General features: G+C 48.5%; 1 protein-coding gene across 3 annotated transcripts in view; it reads right to left on the minus strand.

Moving 5' to 3' along the window:
• Positions 1-17,227, minus strand: part of CREB3L1 (cAMP responsive element binding protein 3 like 1) — a 45,343-nt gene that overhangs the window by 10,706 nt on the left and 17,410 nt on the right. For 2 of the 3 annotated variants that reach the window (XM_030240755.2, XM_030240753.2), the window contains exons 2-7: positions 10,203-10,431; positions 5,389-5,549; positions 3,742-3,820; positions 2,664-2,824; positions 1,890-2,039; positions 1,056-1,114 (exon numbers count right to left, since the gene is read on the minus strand). In XM_030240755.2, the coding sequence (XP_030096615.1) occupies positions 1,056-1,114; positions 1,890-2,039; positions 2,664-2,824; positions 3,742-3,820; positions 5,389-5,549; positions 10,203-10,431 (839 nt within the window). The remainder of the gene's footprint in view (positions 1-1,055; positions 1,115-1,889; positions 2,040-2,663; positions 2,825-3,741; positions 3,821-5,388; positions 5,550-10,202; positions 10,432-17,227) is intronic. The other variant, XM_030240754.2, reaches the window with a different exon arrangement.

Here is a 17,227-nt window from a genome sequence, read left to right on the forward strand (position 1 = left end):
AATTCACTGAATGCTGCTTTTGGTTCACATTTAAACCTGGCATTGTTTGAAAGCCATCTGTCAGAGCAATGCTCTAGCGTAACAAACCGCTTAGTACATACAGGCACCACAGCCACATCTGGGGAGGAGGCCCCAGCACCAAAGGCCCTGGACCTGCCCTTTGAGCAAGGTCAGCCAGCTCCCCAGCCCTGGCTGGAAGGTCCCCATATGGGACACTAGCTGGAGGTGATGTGCTCTGGTGCCTGGACATACCCATGCATGCTGAGGCGCCTTGAATCATCTGCTTTAATTGAGCATTTCTGTGCAACTAGAGAAGGTAAATAGCATCAGGGAGAAGAGTTAATTAAAGTTGGGTTTGGGGGTTGTTTTTTTCCATTTGCTGATCTCAGATGGTGTTAGTAGCTGGGAAGAAGATGATAATTATACAGAAACATGAATTTGTGCCTGGATTGAAGCATTCTTCTTTGCCTGGGAATGTGCATTACAGGTTGCTAGTATAGGAGTTATTTTCTACCCGGTCAGTGTCATGTGACATCACCTTAGGCTTAGGCCTGCCATGCATAGGAGAAAAACAAGGTTGCAAGGAGAAAAACAAAGCTAATGCAGAGAGTGGAAGTGGAGGAGAGTGGGGAACGACTGTAATGCAAGGTTTTTCTTGCTGCCAAGTGTTTGTGTGAACTGTGAAGTGTCCACCTTCATAGGAAGAAAGGGGGTAGAAGCCTTGCTTGCTACTTATGGGACAGACAAAATAGAAGCCACTTCTAGTGGGGAAACCCAAAATCCCACCTTGTTGGCAGCCAAAATGTCCTGTTTTTTGCAGGGGACAAGCCAAATGAAGCAGTTGGAAACATAAAATTTCTTGCCCAATCTTTATCCCACAAGAGGATTTCCAGGAGGGAGGAGAGTAGGGGCAAGATCCCAAACCAAACTCCTGGGCAGCCAGCCTTGCAAGGAATTCTATTTTTTAAGCAATTCAGAGACAAAACACTAGAAAGGCGGCCTCTTCATGGTCAGGATTTCTTTTTTCAAAGTAAGACTGAGAAGAAGAAACTTACTTTTTCTCTAGACATTCCACATACTCTTTCTTCTTCCTGCGGCTCTCCTGAGCAGAGATCTGTGATGGGGGGCAGAGGGGAGTCAGTATCATAAGCCTCTGGATATTGTTTTGTGGCTCATGCATCTTGTCTGTCTCCTGCACACACAGCATCCTAATGGCAAATGGGGAGTTGCCTTCCAGTCTGACATTCCTGCTAATCTCTAGGCCAAAACTGGGGGGGATTGATGCTGTAGGTATGCAGACCTCCTTGGCTTGTAGCCTGCAAACAATTTGTTGCATTATGCCCCTTGCTGCTGAAAGCATCTTCAGGGTTGCATTCCACTCCACTGACTCACATGTGCATGTGCTGTGGCCATTTGGGCTGATTCTGCCCCAAGCCACTTCTGAGTCACTGGGTGATTAGTTCAGTCTCATCATTTCTCCCACAGGATGCTTTCTAATCCCAGTCTAAAGTATCAGAGCCTCTGCCTGGCTAGTGAACACTCTGCATCACCCGTCCTGCACCATGCAATGGCTTTGGTTTCCCTGTTCTTGCAACAAGGCCTGACTTGACCAGTGTGTCTGACCTGTGGACCCTATCCCACACTACACACTTCCAGGAGCTGGGCTGGAAGCCACATTTCCCAGGTATGGCTGCATGCAAAGCATACAAGCAGAGATGCCCTTTGGCACAATTTTTGTGGGTTGGGAGACCCATGCTAGTGTACCAAAGGCACGATCCCACCTCTTCTGAGGTGCAATGGTACTGAGGAGGTGAGGGTAACTATAGCACTGGTCAGCTGAAGATGCTCTGGAATCATGGGAACTGAAGGATTACATTTTTTGCAGTCACCTTGTTCTTGATTTTCCTCCTGACCCTCTTCAGTGCTTTCTCCTCTGCTTTGGTGAGGGGCAGCTTGGTAGGAATGGGGTAACCCTCTGCAATCAAGGTGCGCTTCTCCTCTTCGGTCAAGAGCAGTGGGCCAGAGGTTCCTTGTAACTTCTGAAACAAACAGAGAGCATTCATCAGTGTCAGCAAGGAGTTCTACCCCAGTGATCCTCCTTAAAGGCTTGCAGAGCAGCCAGAGGCTGTACACATCAGAGCAGAATACATTGCAGCCCACTGACACCAAACAGGTGCAGGGCAGTGCTCTTTCCTAGTCTCAACCTGATCCTGGGGGCACAGCTCAGCAACTCCTTTTCTCTTTTACTTGGGAGGGCACCTGTTCCTTCACAGTGAGGCTGGCTACACACTTACACTGCAGGCCCCTGCCAACAAACTTCTAAGCAACAGTTAAAATGGTCTGGTTATGGGAATTCTCAGTAATTCCTCTCTCTCATTAGCCTTCTCAGAAAGTCCTGTTAATGCATAGGCCACTTCCCAAAGTATGGATGATAGACAGCACCTGCTAAAACAAGGTAGCTGCTGGTAGCTGTGCAAGATTCATTGTGCCTCTTCTCATTCCTGTGAGCATTTATCCTTGTGCTAAGACATCACATTGCCTTGACAGAACATTTCAGCTTGGAGACCTTAGCAAGGGCAGGAACGTCCACATAAACCCTGGAAATCCTACAAACCCCTCTGAGCAGCAAGGTGCCCTGTGTCCCAGCCCTGTTGCCTCCTTACATGTGGTGCTGTGAGGAGAGGTGAGGAGGAGATGGCAGTAGAAGAGCGAGCAGCAGGCCGGGCTGGGCTGGAGGGAGGCAGGGACCGAGGGCTCTGAGATCCGTCACTGTCACTGCCATGGCTGCTGGGTGGAGTTGGAGGCATCTGCACCAGGTCATCTACTGAGGAATAAGGAGATCAAGTCAATGGCTCTCATGTCAGCCTGTTGGTACAGGCATAGGGTTATGTCCCCTGCCACAACACAGGGCTGAAAGGAGAGGATGATGAATTTCACAAGATGGGGTGAGCCTGAGAAAAAGGCTTGACTGAGCACTGCCCAAGACAGAGGTTAGACTGACCTCAAATGTGCTAAACTAGGAACTGCAGAGGAGCTGGCAGGGCTTTGCCAAGGAACTGAAGGTATTTACAAAGCAATAAGGTGCTCCAGTGTCAACCAAAAAGAAGTAAAAAAGCCTGAGATGTTTTGCTCCATAGCCTGTTCACAAGTCAGGAAGCTCTGTGAGAGCAAAGCTCTTCCAAAAGCACTGCAGGGCTCACACACTTGCCAGCATACTTGATCCAGCGGGGCTCTGGTCACTCAGTTGGTTTCCAAGCACTTGAAAACTGTCCCCACTTTGTACTGGAGAGCCCTAGGGGCCCTAATGGAGGTGGGAATATGCCTAAGGAATGTCTCTCTGCTGCAGTGGGAGTTCCCATAGTGCTTTCATTTGTGCATCGGCAGATTTTCAGATGCTTGGGTTTCTTTCAAATTAAACTGGATTCTGAATTTCCTGACTTTCAGATGGTTATTTTTGGATAGCTCTACAGTCTCTCAGAGGATTTTAAAGGCACTCTTGCATATTTCCAACTCTGAAGTAGCCTGTTTTGCCTGGGAGTCCCTGTCTGAACAATTTTGTTTGTGACTCCTGATGCAGACACTGATCTGAGTTAGCACAGGTCAGTGCCCACTCTTCTGTTATTCTCTGCCCCAGTGCTACCCTATATGTACAGCTCTCCCTTTAGGTGCTGTCTTTCTGCCCTGTATAATAACAATCTATAATTGAGTAATATAGTTGACCAGGAAATTCTATCTTCTTACCTGTAGGTACATTTAGAAACTGGTTCACCTCTTTGGGTTCAGCTTTGATCACAGGTGCTGGAGTCATTTCTATAGGAACCTGCAGAAGAGAAGCAGAAAGAGCTCTTGGCCACTGCCATGTCCCCTGCCCAGAAGGCTCCCACCAGTTCTGTCCATAGCCACTGGTCCCCTGCTGCTCTCCTGCCCCATCTCACAGCTCTGCCCCAAAGGAGCCTCTCACTACAGAGGAAACCAAGAGTTCAAACATAAGCCCCTGAAATCTCAGTTGCTGGGCACAGAGTGCAAACACATTTATAGAGGAAGTGGCACTGGAAGATGGATGTGCTGCCAAGCAATGCACTGAGCTGAGTATCTCCAAAAGGGAGATTACTTTTATTCTTGGCAATTCTTCCTTTGATAGACCCAGACAGTGTAATTTAAACCAACTCCTGCGTTTCCATGGGAAGTCCCTCTTTGATCTGCCTTCATTATAAATGGGAGTATAGAGGTTGTACAGAAACAGAACAACCGTGCTGTCCTGTTCATGTGACTTTCACCAGGGCCACTGGGCAACTGTTTCCAATTGGAGGGGACTGAGAGCTGAATAAAGAGTAGATTTACTCCCATCTGTGTTATGCTGCCCCTGAGCCTCCTGGCTTGCCAGCCCCCAGCCCACCATAGGGTGGAGTTTTTACACTAAACAGACACATTGCAAACTCCTCCAGACTGTAAACACAGCTGAGAGAGCACCATGGTATGGCTGCTGAGCATACACAGCAGAGATTGGAGGGCACAGCAAGTTCAAGCTGTGTAAATAATAGAGGAAGTTTGTGCACAGTTTTGGCTGGAAGAACCCATTTGTTTTGGATGGTTGTTTAAATGGGAAGATATTCAACATGAGTGAAAAAAGGAAGTGAACCCCAGAGATGCTCTACTGTTATCTACTGAGCTGCTACAAGATAGGCTACAAGATAGCAGTGTCTGTGTGACACTGCTCAGACCTTCTCATCCAACACAGCCGGACTCAAGGCCAGCCAAACTAAGCCCTTAACTTACACCCACATACCAGTGGCATAAGTGAACCTCCTTCAGACAAACAGACTTCTTAAGAACCTAGATATGACCAAAAGAGTTGGCCCCTTGTTACACAGAAATAATAAATCCTGCTGCTTCATAGGAAAAAGCAAGCAGGACCTGGAGTGGGACCAACATTTCGAGTGAGCAGCTACAAAAGTGAGAGGCCGTGTGACAAGTCCAAAGCCATGAAAAAGACAGTGGCAGAGCAGGGGTCTATACAGAGGAATAGTGAGCCCACTGGCATCACATTAACTGACACTGTTCTCTGATAAATGAAAATAAGCCAAGAGTGGCTACAGAAATACTGGCATATTGGAGGGGACAGATCTCCAGTAGGTGCAAGCTTAAAGCTTTTGGCTTTTGTGCTAAGGAAACATGCTTATATTTAACCAAGATTGTAAAGCCTTCTGTGCTGCCATTTCAAGAGGAGAATGACAAATAATACAGTGTCTGGGCTTTGTAACACCTTCTCCTTTCTGTTCAGTAGCTAAATCACCTTGCAGGACCCTGCAGTCACATGTCTGCATCTGCACTGCCAGGGGTGCTGCTGTGTGAGAGCCCAGGTTCCCAACAGATCTTGGATGGGCTCACCTCCTCGGGGAGTGGTAGTCTCTGCAGAGGGTTGAGGTTCAGCACTGGTATGGAGCTGGCAGGTAGCTGGGACTCAGGCAGGTCTAGAGGCAGGTTCTGTTCCTGTTTCACCATGATGGAGCATAGTTTGGGCCCCAGTGACCACACTCCATTCTCCAGCTCTGAAACATGCACAACATGAGAGTCAAACTCCAGCAAGAAGAGGGCAAGGAGAAAAGAAGCCATGTAGACAGCTTCCTCTGAGGAAGCTGCCTTCCAAGTTTAGCATTGTCACCACACAAGCATGTGCAGGCCCACAACACAGAGTACAAAAGGAAATGAACCCCCAGTGTGTACTCCCAGCGTATGAGGAGCAGACAGGACAGAGATAGAGGAATTGTGTCTCTGCTGGGCTCTGACTGTACAGCCCAAGCTCTGGAGGACAGTGGCCGGGTTTCTTCCTCCAGTAATGTCTAGGTCTCATCCTCTGGAGCTTATTTCTATTTAGGGCTCAGTGAAAGGAGGATGCTATGCTGGGTTGTTGCTCCTCAGGCAGCATGGCCAGCATCACAGAGCTGCCAGGTGATTTACCAAGAATAGCACCATCTCTGTGCTGGAGAGCTGGTGAGAGAGCAAGCATGATGACAGTGAAAAGTTGACAGTGCTGCTTTGGCCGCCTGATGATGTTGTGCCAAGTAGCAGGGCTTTGGTGCATGACAGAGGAGGAGGAAAGTCCATTTCTGTGGAAGGAAGCCCACCTGCTTGTGAGGCTGCTTCCAAGGCTGCTCCCCTCAGTCTTACCTCTGAGACTCTCTTTTCTCCCCTGGGCTGCTCAGGGGACTGCTGTCCACAGCTGTACCCTGCTGCCATTGCTGGCAGGGACAAGCACCACCAGTGAGGGAAAGAAAGGATCTGAAGAGAATTTAATGGAGATGTGGAGGCATGCTACCCTTGCCTCCTGCCTGCTCTGTCCCATGCACATCCGTGGTGTGAGCCTGGCTTGCCACTGGCAGTAGAGATCCCAGATAAACTGCAGATAAGATGGGAAAAGGACTGCTAGGCAGTAGAGCTGCCTGGGCTCTGCTCTAAAGTTTCAGTCTTTGCTCTTCAAATACTTCAGCCTGCCAAAAGGCTACTCCTAGCTGGCCTGCAGCCTTGCACCCTCCTTCCTAATCCTCATTCATTCCCTTTCCATTTTTATCTGACAAGCAAAAATACATTTGATTTGACATAGGACAGACTATTGCTAAGTGTGTCACCACAGAGGGCTCCAGTTGCCTCCACAAGGCCACGGTCTGACTCACTCTCTAACCTCTCTGCACTGCTCTCTGCATGCAGCACTCTCAGTCAGGCCCAGGGATGTTGCCTAGCTGTCTGCTGCCCAGAGCAGTTCTGCAGTGCAGCCCTCAGTCCAGAAGATGTCCTGGCAAGAGGAGAGAGGGAGAAAGGTTTTCTCTGCTCCAGAAAAGACTGCACGAAGAAGAGTACAAACAAGCAGCTGTTCACGTGGGAGCTGCCATCTGATCTAACTTAAAGGTATGTTAACATTGTCTTTGCCCTACTCAGCCTCTGTTTTCAGGAGAGGCCAGGGCAGAATCCTGCCCCTGGCCTTTGCTTGGACAGAGTGGTGTTAAAGCCCAGACAAGAATTATATATGATAACACAGTGTTGGCCTTGCCAATGGAATATGTTGTTTTCCTGTCTTTGGTCTAGCACATCTTATTTCTGCCTAGCAAGTCTCTAGCAGATGTTCATTCCTTCCAGCTGCCTCTGCGACTGGACATTGTCAAGCACAGAGGCAGCTCCTGTGGCTGCTGCATGTGTCTCAGCTGTGTGTGCTGCTCTCAGTGCTGCTGGATTGCTTTTCAGAGCTTCCCACAATGCAGCAGGGCTAATGTCATCAGGCAGCATCGCAGGCAGGGGTGCACTGTACAGCTGAGACAACACAGAGCCTACTGAGTAGACACAGAGTAGACTGTGTTTTCTCTGTCCTGCTAAGGACACTGAACCCACAGCTAGTAGTGAAGTCCTAGTTACCCTGGTATGCATACAAACCCCTTCTGATGGAAGGAGGCAAAGTGTCACACAGCCACAAGTGTTTGTATCCAGAAAATTTGGACTGCTGCCTTTCACAGAAATGAGGGACCTTGTGAGATCTTTCAGTCTATCCCACTGCTCTAGGCACGTTCAACTAAACCTATGTCAGTCCTGATAGATGATTCACTGAACCTACCCCTTTGAAAACTGCTGAGGAGTTCACAGCTTCCCCCATTTAAACACTTCTGTGGTTTTGCTATGCCCACCGTGGGAACATTTTGTCTACTGACTACTCTGAAGTTCCTTACTGTCATTTGAAGCCTTTTCCTCCTCATACTTTCTGTTGCAAAGATTTGCATTTCTCTTTTTCTCAGATGTGGGGGGTATCCTCTTTCTGTGAGGGCTGCGGCTGAAGCAAGTTGCCAGACAAGGGAGAGCAGACCACCAAGGGCTTTCCCTGATCAGACTCGACTCAGTGAGGGAGCAGCCCCCAATGCTGTCAGTCCAGACAGGCCAAGGAGCAGACACCCAAATAAGTATGTGCCGTCCTCCCATTTCCTGTCTACATTCTGACCCTGCTCTCTTTCCCACCCTCGGAGATTCTTCTGGGGAGTGATTGGGTTACAGAATCAGAGACAAATAAGCTATCAGAGGGTCAATGAGGGACTGAGGAGTAGGCATCTTTTGTGGACACATCTAGGTTCTGCTGCCTGAGTGGATGTTTCAGAGGTAAGACTGTAACACTGCAGATTTCACTGCATGTTGGTGGATGAGGCATGCCAGGACACTCATCCTCTGTTATAGATATTCTGTAGATGCTCTGTACCTATTGGAAAGAAATACGGCTGAGAGATATCTGTAGCTGCCCAGGGTTCAGGAGGTGAGGCAAAGAGCAGTGAGAAAGCAGGACCTCTACAGGAGGTCGGACACTAACCCGGGGCTGGTCCAGTGCTCGCTGCTCTGCACAACCCTGGCTCTCCCTGCTCTAGAATCAAGTCACACACTGCAATACTCAGGGCTGGTACTGAGGAATGAAGCAGCCAGTCCGTATGCACAAGCCGTCTGAAAAGCAGACTCCACTGATAAGCAGGGTCACAATGCACCCAGTGGCTTGCCCTAGCTGACCTGTGTTGGTGGGATCCATGTGGGAAGGGGCAGGATTTGGAAGAGTTTTGGAGATCTGCAGAAAAGCTGGGAGAAAGCTGATAAAAAGAAAGCCTCAGCCAGCTCCAAGCCTAGACCGAGCAGGGGCATTCCTGAGGAGCTCTGCAGACTGAGCAGAGCTTGCTTAAAGAAAAACCATTTCTGAGTAATTAATTGGAACTGAATGTCTAAAAGGACCGAGACTGGATGGAGCTGTGCCAAAAGGACTGCACAGTGTTGCAAATACTGGACCTGACTCAGGGTTTCACTAGAATATGACTCACATACAATTATGAGCCAAAAAAGCCCTGGAAAGATGAATTGAATTATCTAGCTGCAGGACTGGGTGCATGGATACTCCTATGCCTGCCATCATAATGCTAGGCCTTACTCCCTTATAAAACTGTACACCCTGTGCTTGCCTCTGCCCAAGGATCAGTGTCACACCATTCAAGAGAGTAATGGTCTTGCCTTTGAGACATAACAGCTGAAGGAAGGGCATGTGCAGACACAGTGGAGAGAAGAAGTGGTGCTAAGTGTCTCAGAAAGGAGTCCTTGAGATAGCTTCATGCTGGTAGTCTTCATCTCACTGCTTTCTACAAATGCATTCTTTTGGCTTCTCTCATTCTCAAGTCTTATCTCCTCCTATACATTTCTAGGGGCAAAAGAAAGTTGTGTTGATTTTTTCACGCTGGTTTGAGGGGTTTTTTTGTTAGTTGCCCTCTCCAAGACTGTACTGGGGTTAAAACTAAGGAAAAAAAATGCAAATTAAAAGCTTTTTTGATACTAAGGCAGAGTTGCTTGGCCTGCCATAAACCTCTCTCCCAGCATTTCTCTGAGATGCCCTTAAGGAATGTGTCAGATGGTTGTGCCTTTTCAAGGACCAAAGAGGTAGCAGAGGCCAGCCTTCTCTCCTTCTGCCTCGGCATTTGTACCAGAAAGTTGGGATCATTTCTAGTCATGAGAGGAAGTCTCTGTCCCAGGTCTCACTGTTGCTCAAAGGAATAGCTCTCTTCTGTGTATACTGAGCCTGTGCCACTGCTTTTTCAGGCAGCCTGGTGTCCATCAGCTGTTGGGACACCCACACAGTCCCACAAATTACAGGACTCTCTGCAAGGACAGCTCTAAAAATACCCAGCCATCATAAATTATCCTGAAATGAATTGTTTTAAAAATAAGTTTTGAAATGACTGTTCCCCTCTGTCTCCTGCTAAAAGATCTTCTGGTAAAGAAGACACTTAGCTTTCCACATGTACCAGCACTGGTTGCAGCCAGAGACTCATGCTTCCTATGTGCAAGCCAAAACCCTGCTGCCTGATGCCAAAACGGAGCTGGATCTAGGGCATCCACACCCAAGTCTGCAGGGTCCTAAAAAGACATTGCCTATTGCTTGCCAGAAGCTGGCAGCACACTAAGCCACAGCCAATTACCATCCTCGTAAATAACAGCAAGCCCAGCAAAGGAGTAATGTGACTATCACAGCACAAATGGAAGGGAAAAATGTAGGCTGTATTTGACAACAGCAATCAAATTCTTCCCCAGATTGGATGTGCAAGTCCAAGGAATAGCCAGTTTGTCCTTATATATGAAAGCCAGCCAGAGCCTCTGCTAACAGAGGTGCCCAAAGCTGAACAGTGTGCACATCTCATGCTCACCGTTAGCATTATCTTCAGTCTTGACAGGCACAAGGGGGCTCTGGGGAGCAGAGTCTCCACTGAGGGAATAGCTGTGCTCTGCCTGGATGCCTGGAGTGGGTGGATCCAGGTCCATGTCCAGCAGAGGGTTCTTCTCAGCCAGTACTGGGTCATCGAAGAAACTGCTGAAGAGGTCATTGGAGAAATCCTCCATGTTGTCAGAGAAGTGATCCAGGTTCTCTGAGAAATGCTGAGGAAAGACAAAGGGAGAAAGAGCATTAGTGTCAACTCCAAGAGGGATCTGAGAGCCTTGCTCCTCACTGAGAGTCAAACTTCAGCATCAGACCTTTTTTCATGGCAGAAACCAGTTCCTATTCCACGCATCCATCAGTCTGACAAAAACACCTCGAATTAAGAAAGAAAGGGATCACTGCATGTTTATCTATGCCACAAACACACATGAAACTTTTCTACATTATCTATCTCCCCCTTCCTTTGTGAGTATCTACCTGTGTCTTATAATCATCTTATAAACATCATCTCACTGTGACAACGAAACAAATAGAATACAAGGAAAGAGATTCCTGTGATGAGAAAATGTGTGGCACAAAGTCATGGTCTTCAGCACCTGTCCTGAGTGACAGACACTTTTTCATGTTCTCTACCAGCAGCAATAGGCACATTGATGCCTCAGAGAATATCAATCCAGCTGCTGATTTCTATCAGAGAAAAAAAGATCAGTTGGATCAACTTAACAGGAAGGCCCCCTGTTGTATTTAATTTCCTCTGGGATTTAACAGCCCCTCTGTGGACCATATGAGGCTGTACTTCAGCCAGATAATGCCTGTGAAATTCAGCTCCCCGATGAAGTTTAAACACTACAGATGGGCTGTTAACAACAAACAATCATTCCACTAATCATTCCAGTAACAGTCAGTAAATCTGGCCAGTGCTGCTGCAGAGCTGAGCTCCTGATGCTACAGGGAACCTTCTTCCTTTGAGGCATATCCTCCTATTCAGAAGTCAAATCACTAACTTTTCCATTTTCTACAACAAAGCATTGGTTGGGCAGGGAGAAAAATGATGGCTGCCAAACACCAGCTGAAAAATTATCCCATTTGTTGGCAGATTGAGGCTTCTGGCTCAGGGAGAGGAAAGAAAATACAGATAGATTCAAGTGACTATATTACACAGACAGAACTGTGTAACTTAAATGAACTGGAGAGAGCTCAGCAGAGTCAGACTGGGTCTGTCTCTCCACCTCCTGCCTGGAAAAGCATCTCGGTGGGCAGAAAGGCATTGAAAGCAGTGTACCGAAATACCAAGAGCCACAGGGTATGAATGAGAGTGGGAGAGACCACGTAGGTCCTAGAGTGGAGACATGAATGCCAATGAATTCCAGGGTGAGAGTTCAGCTCAGGAGAGAGCCTGGCTTCTAGAGAAGAATGGGGTGTGTGCAGTCCTGTCTTTCCCCAGTGCTAGGACTGAGGCAGGAGGTGGCCAGAGGACCCCGGATGCTGGAGCCTGTAGGTTCCTGCTCCTACCGGAAGGTATATTTGTTTTACCTGAGTGCAGTACCACTCTGTCAACATTCCACTGGCTGTCAGAGCTTTGGGGCGAGGCTGGGGAGTGAAGTAGATTCTAGATGAACAGACCCACACTTCCCACCAAGTGGGGGAGGGAGGTGGTAAGGGGCAGCGATCTCCAACATGTCAGTGCCTTTCACCCTCCAAACATCATCCTTCAGCTGCTCCATTTAAAACCTCAGATCCTTACAGAGCATGCTAGAAGTGGGGGTGGAGTCCCTGCCACCTGCATTCTGCCTGACACGAGATTTCTCTCCATTCACTTCCTTCCCACCTGTTCTCCAACTGCCTGGAGTGACAGCCCAACACACGACTATCCAAGGCTTCGCTCGAGACCAGACACTGCATGTGCAAGTAGGATGGAAAAGGCACACTCATGCTAAATCCTAGTGTTGAGGCCCTCCATGCAATGTTTGGGCTAAAGTTTTCTCCACTTGTTCCCACAGCAGAAGCAGAGTTGGCATGATAGTTTGGTAAAATCCACCCAGCCATCTCCAAGTTGCCTAGGAGCATTTTTGCACTTGAATCAAGTAACAGAAAACACCTACCATCTGTGGGGAGTGGAACTTCAGAGGAAGCTGAGTCAGCAGATGGAACTGGGTTAGATAGTTATCTAAAATACATTGGAAAACCAGGTTTTGTCCTGTCCTACAGCATAGAAGGATAAAGAGTTTGGAGTTCTGAGCATTAACCCCAGAGAGTGCCTGCTCATGTAACAGCTGTTCTTTGTCTAGTGTTCTCTAAACAACACAAGCAAACACAGGATGTGAACACAATAGCCTTATGGTAAGGGTGAGAACCACAGAAAAGTGAAGGGATTCAGAGTGCTGGCTGCTAATGCACCACGACACAGAGCTGGGCTCAAATCATATTTCATGTTGTGACCATGAAAACTAGAACCACTGTGTAGCCATGGAAGAGAAGCAGAGCTGGATGGACAGCTGTGGGGAGAGCTGTCTGTGACACTGACACGTGCTTCCAATTTCTTTCATAACTGTGCATTAACAAAGGCAGAGGTGGGATTGAAGAGAGTCAAGAAAATGCATCCATGCAGTAGTTACACAGATTATCTTTTAGCAGCATCCCACCCACATTTAGAACAATGATCCCTTGGTCACTCAACAATCTCTCTATTGTTGGACAAACCTACCTAGAGGGAAGAGGAGGAGATGTGTCTCTGGCTTTATTCCGAAACTAAAAAAATCACCCCAGCAGCTGCTGAGGGGTGAGAGATGAGTAATGAGTGCAAGGGACTGAGTATCAGAGCCTTAACAAAGGCACAAGTAATTGGCAAGAGTAATTTCAGGTTTCTCATTATTTTAGACACCACACAGCAGACTTGCTGCTGGAAAGCCTCGCTGTTTGGAAATGAGGATGAAGGCAACACTGTTCTCCCAGAGGTGCAGGAGTTCAGGTCCCCAGGAAACCATTCTCTCCCAAGAGACAGAGGCCTACTGCACAGTACAGGAAAAATGCGGGTGATGAGCAGAGAAGGAAACTTGCACCCCCCTCCTTGGGAATCCAGAAATGTTGTGGAATCTACCCCTCTCTGTGCTTCTGGGTCTTATCCTCCTAAATACTGGCAAAGCTTTCTAATCAAAGCAGAAAATCAAATCAAAAATACTGGCAAAGCTTTCTAATCAAAGCAGAAAATCAAAGCTTTCTAATCAAATCTTTCAGCTCTCAGCACTCACACATATACCAATCCAACATCTCCAAACACATTTGATGGAGAGAAGGGAGCTAGCCCATGAGATTGGCCATAACTATAGTTATTATCAAAGGGGGCACCAAGGATCCAACTCCCTCAAGGAGGGAGAGCACCTAGAGCTGACACAAAGCTGGAGATTGTTGTTTTACTCAAAGAAGGTGGCAAGAGGCAGAGGAAAGCAGCAGAAAGAAGAGTAAAGCAAACACAAATAATAACTAGCGTTTGTAGCTGGCTACACCTATAATGGAAACGATGGGACCAGCAAGAAGCTGTCACCATATCCCAGGAAGACTACTGGGGCTCTTGGGTTGACTGTTCTCTCCTGAAGTCAACAGGTATTGTTAATTTTAGACTTCTAATTTGTAAAACGACAGCTGTGCATGCAACCATATGGTGAGAAGAAAGAGCGTCCTCTTGTCAAGATCCAACTGTGATGGACACAGTGAGGAGCAACCTAGAGTTTATTTTGGCTAGATGCCATCAAACCCACTACTAACTAGTTTAGATCAAATCTGTTAACCCAGAATATGCAAATTTTGTCCCACCCAGCCTAATTTTGGGAGCTGCACTTATCTGGCAAAAGTCAGAGAAAGCTTCAGCTATACTTCTCCTTTGTATGTGTGACAGAGGCTTCAGGGAACTAGGATATGGTGACTCAGGGCTGTGTACATCACAGCAGCTCATGGCTGGGTCAGTGCTCCAAGCTTCTGAGCAATGAAGAGAAGCAGGTTTATCACCTGACCAAACAGATAGCAGCTTTATCCTTGCTGGAATGGAAGGTGCTGGGTGGTCACTAGCCCTCCGTTCCCACCCAGGCTGGGGCCAGCACAGCTAAAGGTCTTCATGTGCTACCACGAAATGACATGACTAGGCTGGGCTTTGGGGAGACTTTTGCCAACAAAATGGCAATGAAGGTCTCAGCAGACCAGGGAAGGTCCAAGAAAGAGCCCATGGAACTTGGGTGTGAATGAAGGTGGGATGGACAGAGATTCACAAGCACAGCAGCCTCATCCTCTCACAGCTTCTTCTAGACCAAAACTCCTTGAGAGTGCCTTCCAACGAGGGTGAGATCAGCCAGCTCCTGCTCCTCAGAAGAATGGCCAAAAGTTTCTAATTGACAATGAAGGGCTCAGCAACTCAGCAACTGTGTTGAGATTCTCCTTTAAGATATTTCAAGTAGCTTTCACGCAGATGGGTCTGGCTTTAGCAAGGGGGACCAGTCAACTGGGAAACTTGACCCTTACCATCCTGGCCTAGAGGGAGTGGGTGTGCAGTGTACTGAGGGAAAACAGTTTCCAGATGGGATGCAAAGCTCACAGCACAGTCTCATTTTGCATTATTCGCTCCTGTTATCTTCCCCTCCCTTTCACACTCTCCTTCCTTCTTCTTCTAAGTATGCTCCAAAGCCAAGAAATAGCACAAGATGTGTTTCCAAAGCTGTATTACCAGTGAGCGGTCAGGGAGGGGGCAGCCAAGGGACAGAAATGCAATGGCGAGGATGTGCTGAATTTCCTGATCCAGGTCTGATTTCTAGCTGCCCGTCCCCCTCAAACTCTAGGACAGGGAGGCAGTGCCCAAAGACGATGAGCCAGTGTGCACAGGTATAGGGAGGCAACAACCACTGCATCTCTAGGCCCTACAGAGAGCCTTAACCTGGTGCCACAGTGGAATCTGCTCAGGCTGAGGCCTCCTCAGCCATGGGGAGAGAGTGAGAATCTGTCAGCTCCTGGCCTCTGCTCCCTCCCACTCCTGGTGATTGACACAGGCACTGACTCTTCCAAACATATTTCCACCACATGTTTTCATCCTGACCTCATGCTTAGGGTTGTCTAAATAGCACACTGTATGTGCGTGCGTGCACTTCTCATTCAAACACCCTTTCCTGTTGTACAACAGTTATCTTGGGAGCTAATGCAAGACATCCAGACATCCAAATGCAAGCTCTCCATATACCCCCACCCAGAGCTGGTGTTAGAACTCTGGAGGCCCCAAGGAGAGACTGAGGCACAAAGCCTTCTTCCCTGCCCGGCTGCACACGGGATGCCTTAAGGTAGCACTCTTGTAGCCCAGTGGCACCATGCATGGCTGAGGAGGTGATGACTTCCTCCCCTTGGATCCACTTCTCTGGACTCATCCTGGCTGTATCTGTCCCTCCTTTTCCCTTTCATGCTTCCATTCTTTGACTGTGACTTTTCCCTTCCCACCTCCCGCTGAGTTGTTTGGACACAGTCTTCCATCAGGATCAGCCTGGTTCTCACAGCCTCTCTCATCCCACCACAATGGTCTCGCTCCAAAGAGAAAGCAGAGAGGGGCTAAATCCAGCTGGGCAGCAGCCCAGGCCCAGGAGACGAAAGGCCTTTGCAGGTTGGAGGTTCTGCTCATGCTGGCAAGCAGTGAAGATGGGGAGGGGATTCTTCTGAGTTTTCTCTTTTCTTTTGAAAATTTTTTCCTCTTTGCTTGCCAAGATAAATCTCCTGTCCCAGCTGTGACATCTGCATTTCCCTTCTCTGCTTTCACTAAGGAATGAAGCCCCCTGCACTCCAGCTGCACAGCCGAGGTTTTCTTTACATTCCAGGAAAGAAGAGCCCATACACTCCAGACAGTCCTTCTGCTCTCTTTAAAATGCAGAGAGTTTTAGGCCTTGTGAAAGTGAAGTTCTCAACTGCGTTAATAAGATGCAGGCAGGATGGACAGATGCTATGCACACTTCTCCACACAGCCAGACAGTGCATGTGCACCCCAAGGGGCACAAGTGATCATCCAACCACCCCTTGGGTGCCACCCCTCTGCTGCTCCTCTATCCTGAACCCATATTGCTCTTGTACCTCACATATCACAGGTCCCTGCTGATCCATGCCTGGTCCACCCAGGCCCCGGGTGTGCCTGAACCCGGGGGTGTGCCTGAACCCTGAGCTTGCCACTGACCTGCAACCCCCTTGCTGTTGCTGCCTCTCTGTGTGGCATGGGCAAAGCACCAAAGGCCAAACTGCCTGTGAACGCCACTGTCATTCCCCTCCAGCAGCAGGACAGTATCTTGAGCAGCAGCACCCCATCTTTCCCCGGCACTGCATCAATGCCTAAGTCACCTGTGACTACTTTTAGAATCACAACCTTTGCATGTATTGTGGACCAAACACACCAGACACCCCAGGGTGGCAGGGTTTGAACCTGATCTGGAACTAGACCCAGAATTTGCTGCTGTCTGTAGAATTGCAGAATCACAGAACCACTTAGGTGGGAAAAGACCTCTGAGATCACCTAATCTAAGCTATGACTGAACACCATGTCAACTGGAACATGGCACCAAATGCCACAGCCAGTCTTCCCTTAAACAACTCCAGGGATTGTGACTCCACTACCTCTCCAGGCAGTCCATTCCAATGTCTAATCACCCTTTTTCTGAATAAATTCTTATTAACATTCAACCTAAACCTGCAGTTTAAGACTACATCCTCTCATCCTTCTCTAGTTGCCTGGGTGAAGAGGCAGACCCCCACCTGGCTACAGCCTCCTTTCAGGTACTTGTGGAGAGCGATAAGCTATCCCCTGAGCCTGCTCTTGTCCCTGCAAGGCAAAGGCGCAACTCGCTGTGGAAACCTCCTTCCACCGCGCATCCGTGCCAAGGGCCTGGATTTACAATTTCCAGCGCTAGGCGCCACAGGACCTAGGAGGGACCGTCGGCGGCTCAAGGCACAGCCGGGGGAGGGCGGTGGCGGGCGCGGCGCCCAGGCCGGGCGCAGCAGCAGCGG

Source organism: Serinus canaria, chromosome 5 (assembly GCF_022539315.1).
Source record: "Serinus canaria isolate serCan28SL12 chromosome 5, serCan2020, whole genome shotgun sequence".
In the NCBI taxonomy this organism is placed as follows: Eukaryota; Metazoa; Chordata; class Aves; order Passeriformes; family Fringillidae; genus Serinus; species Serinus canaria.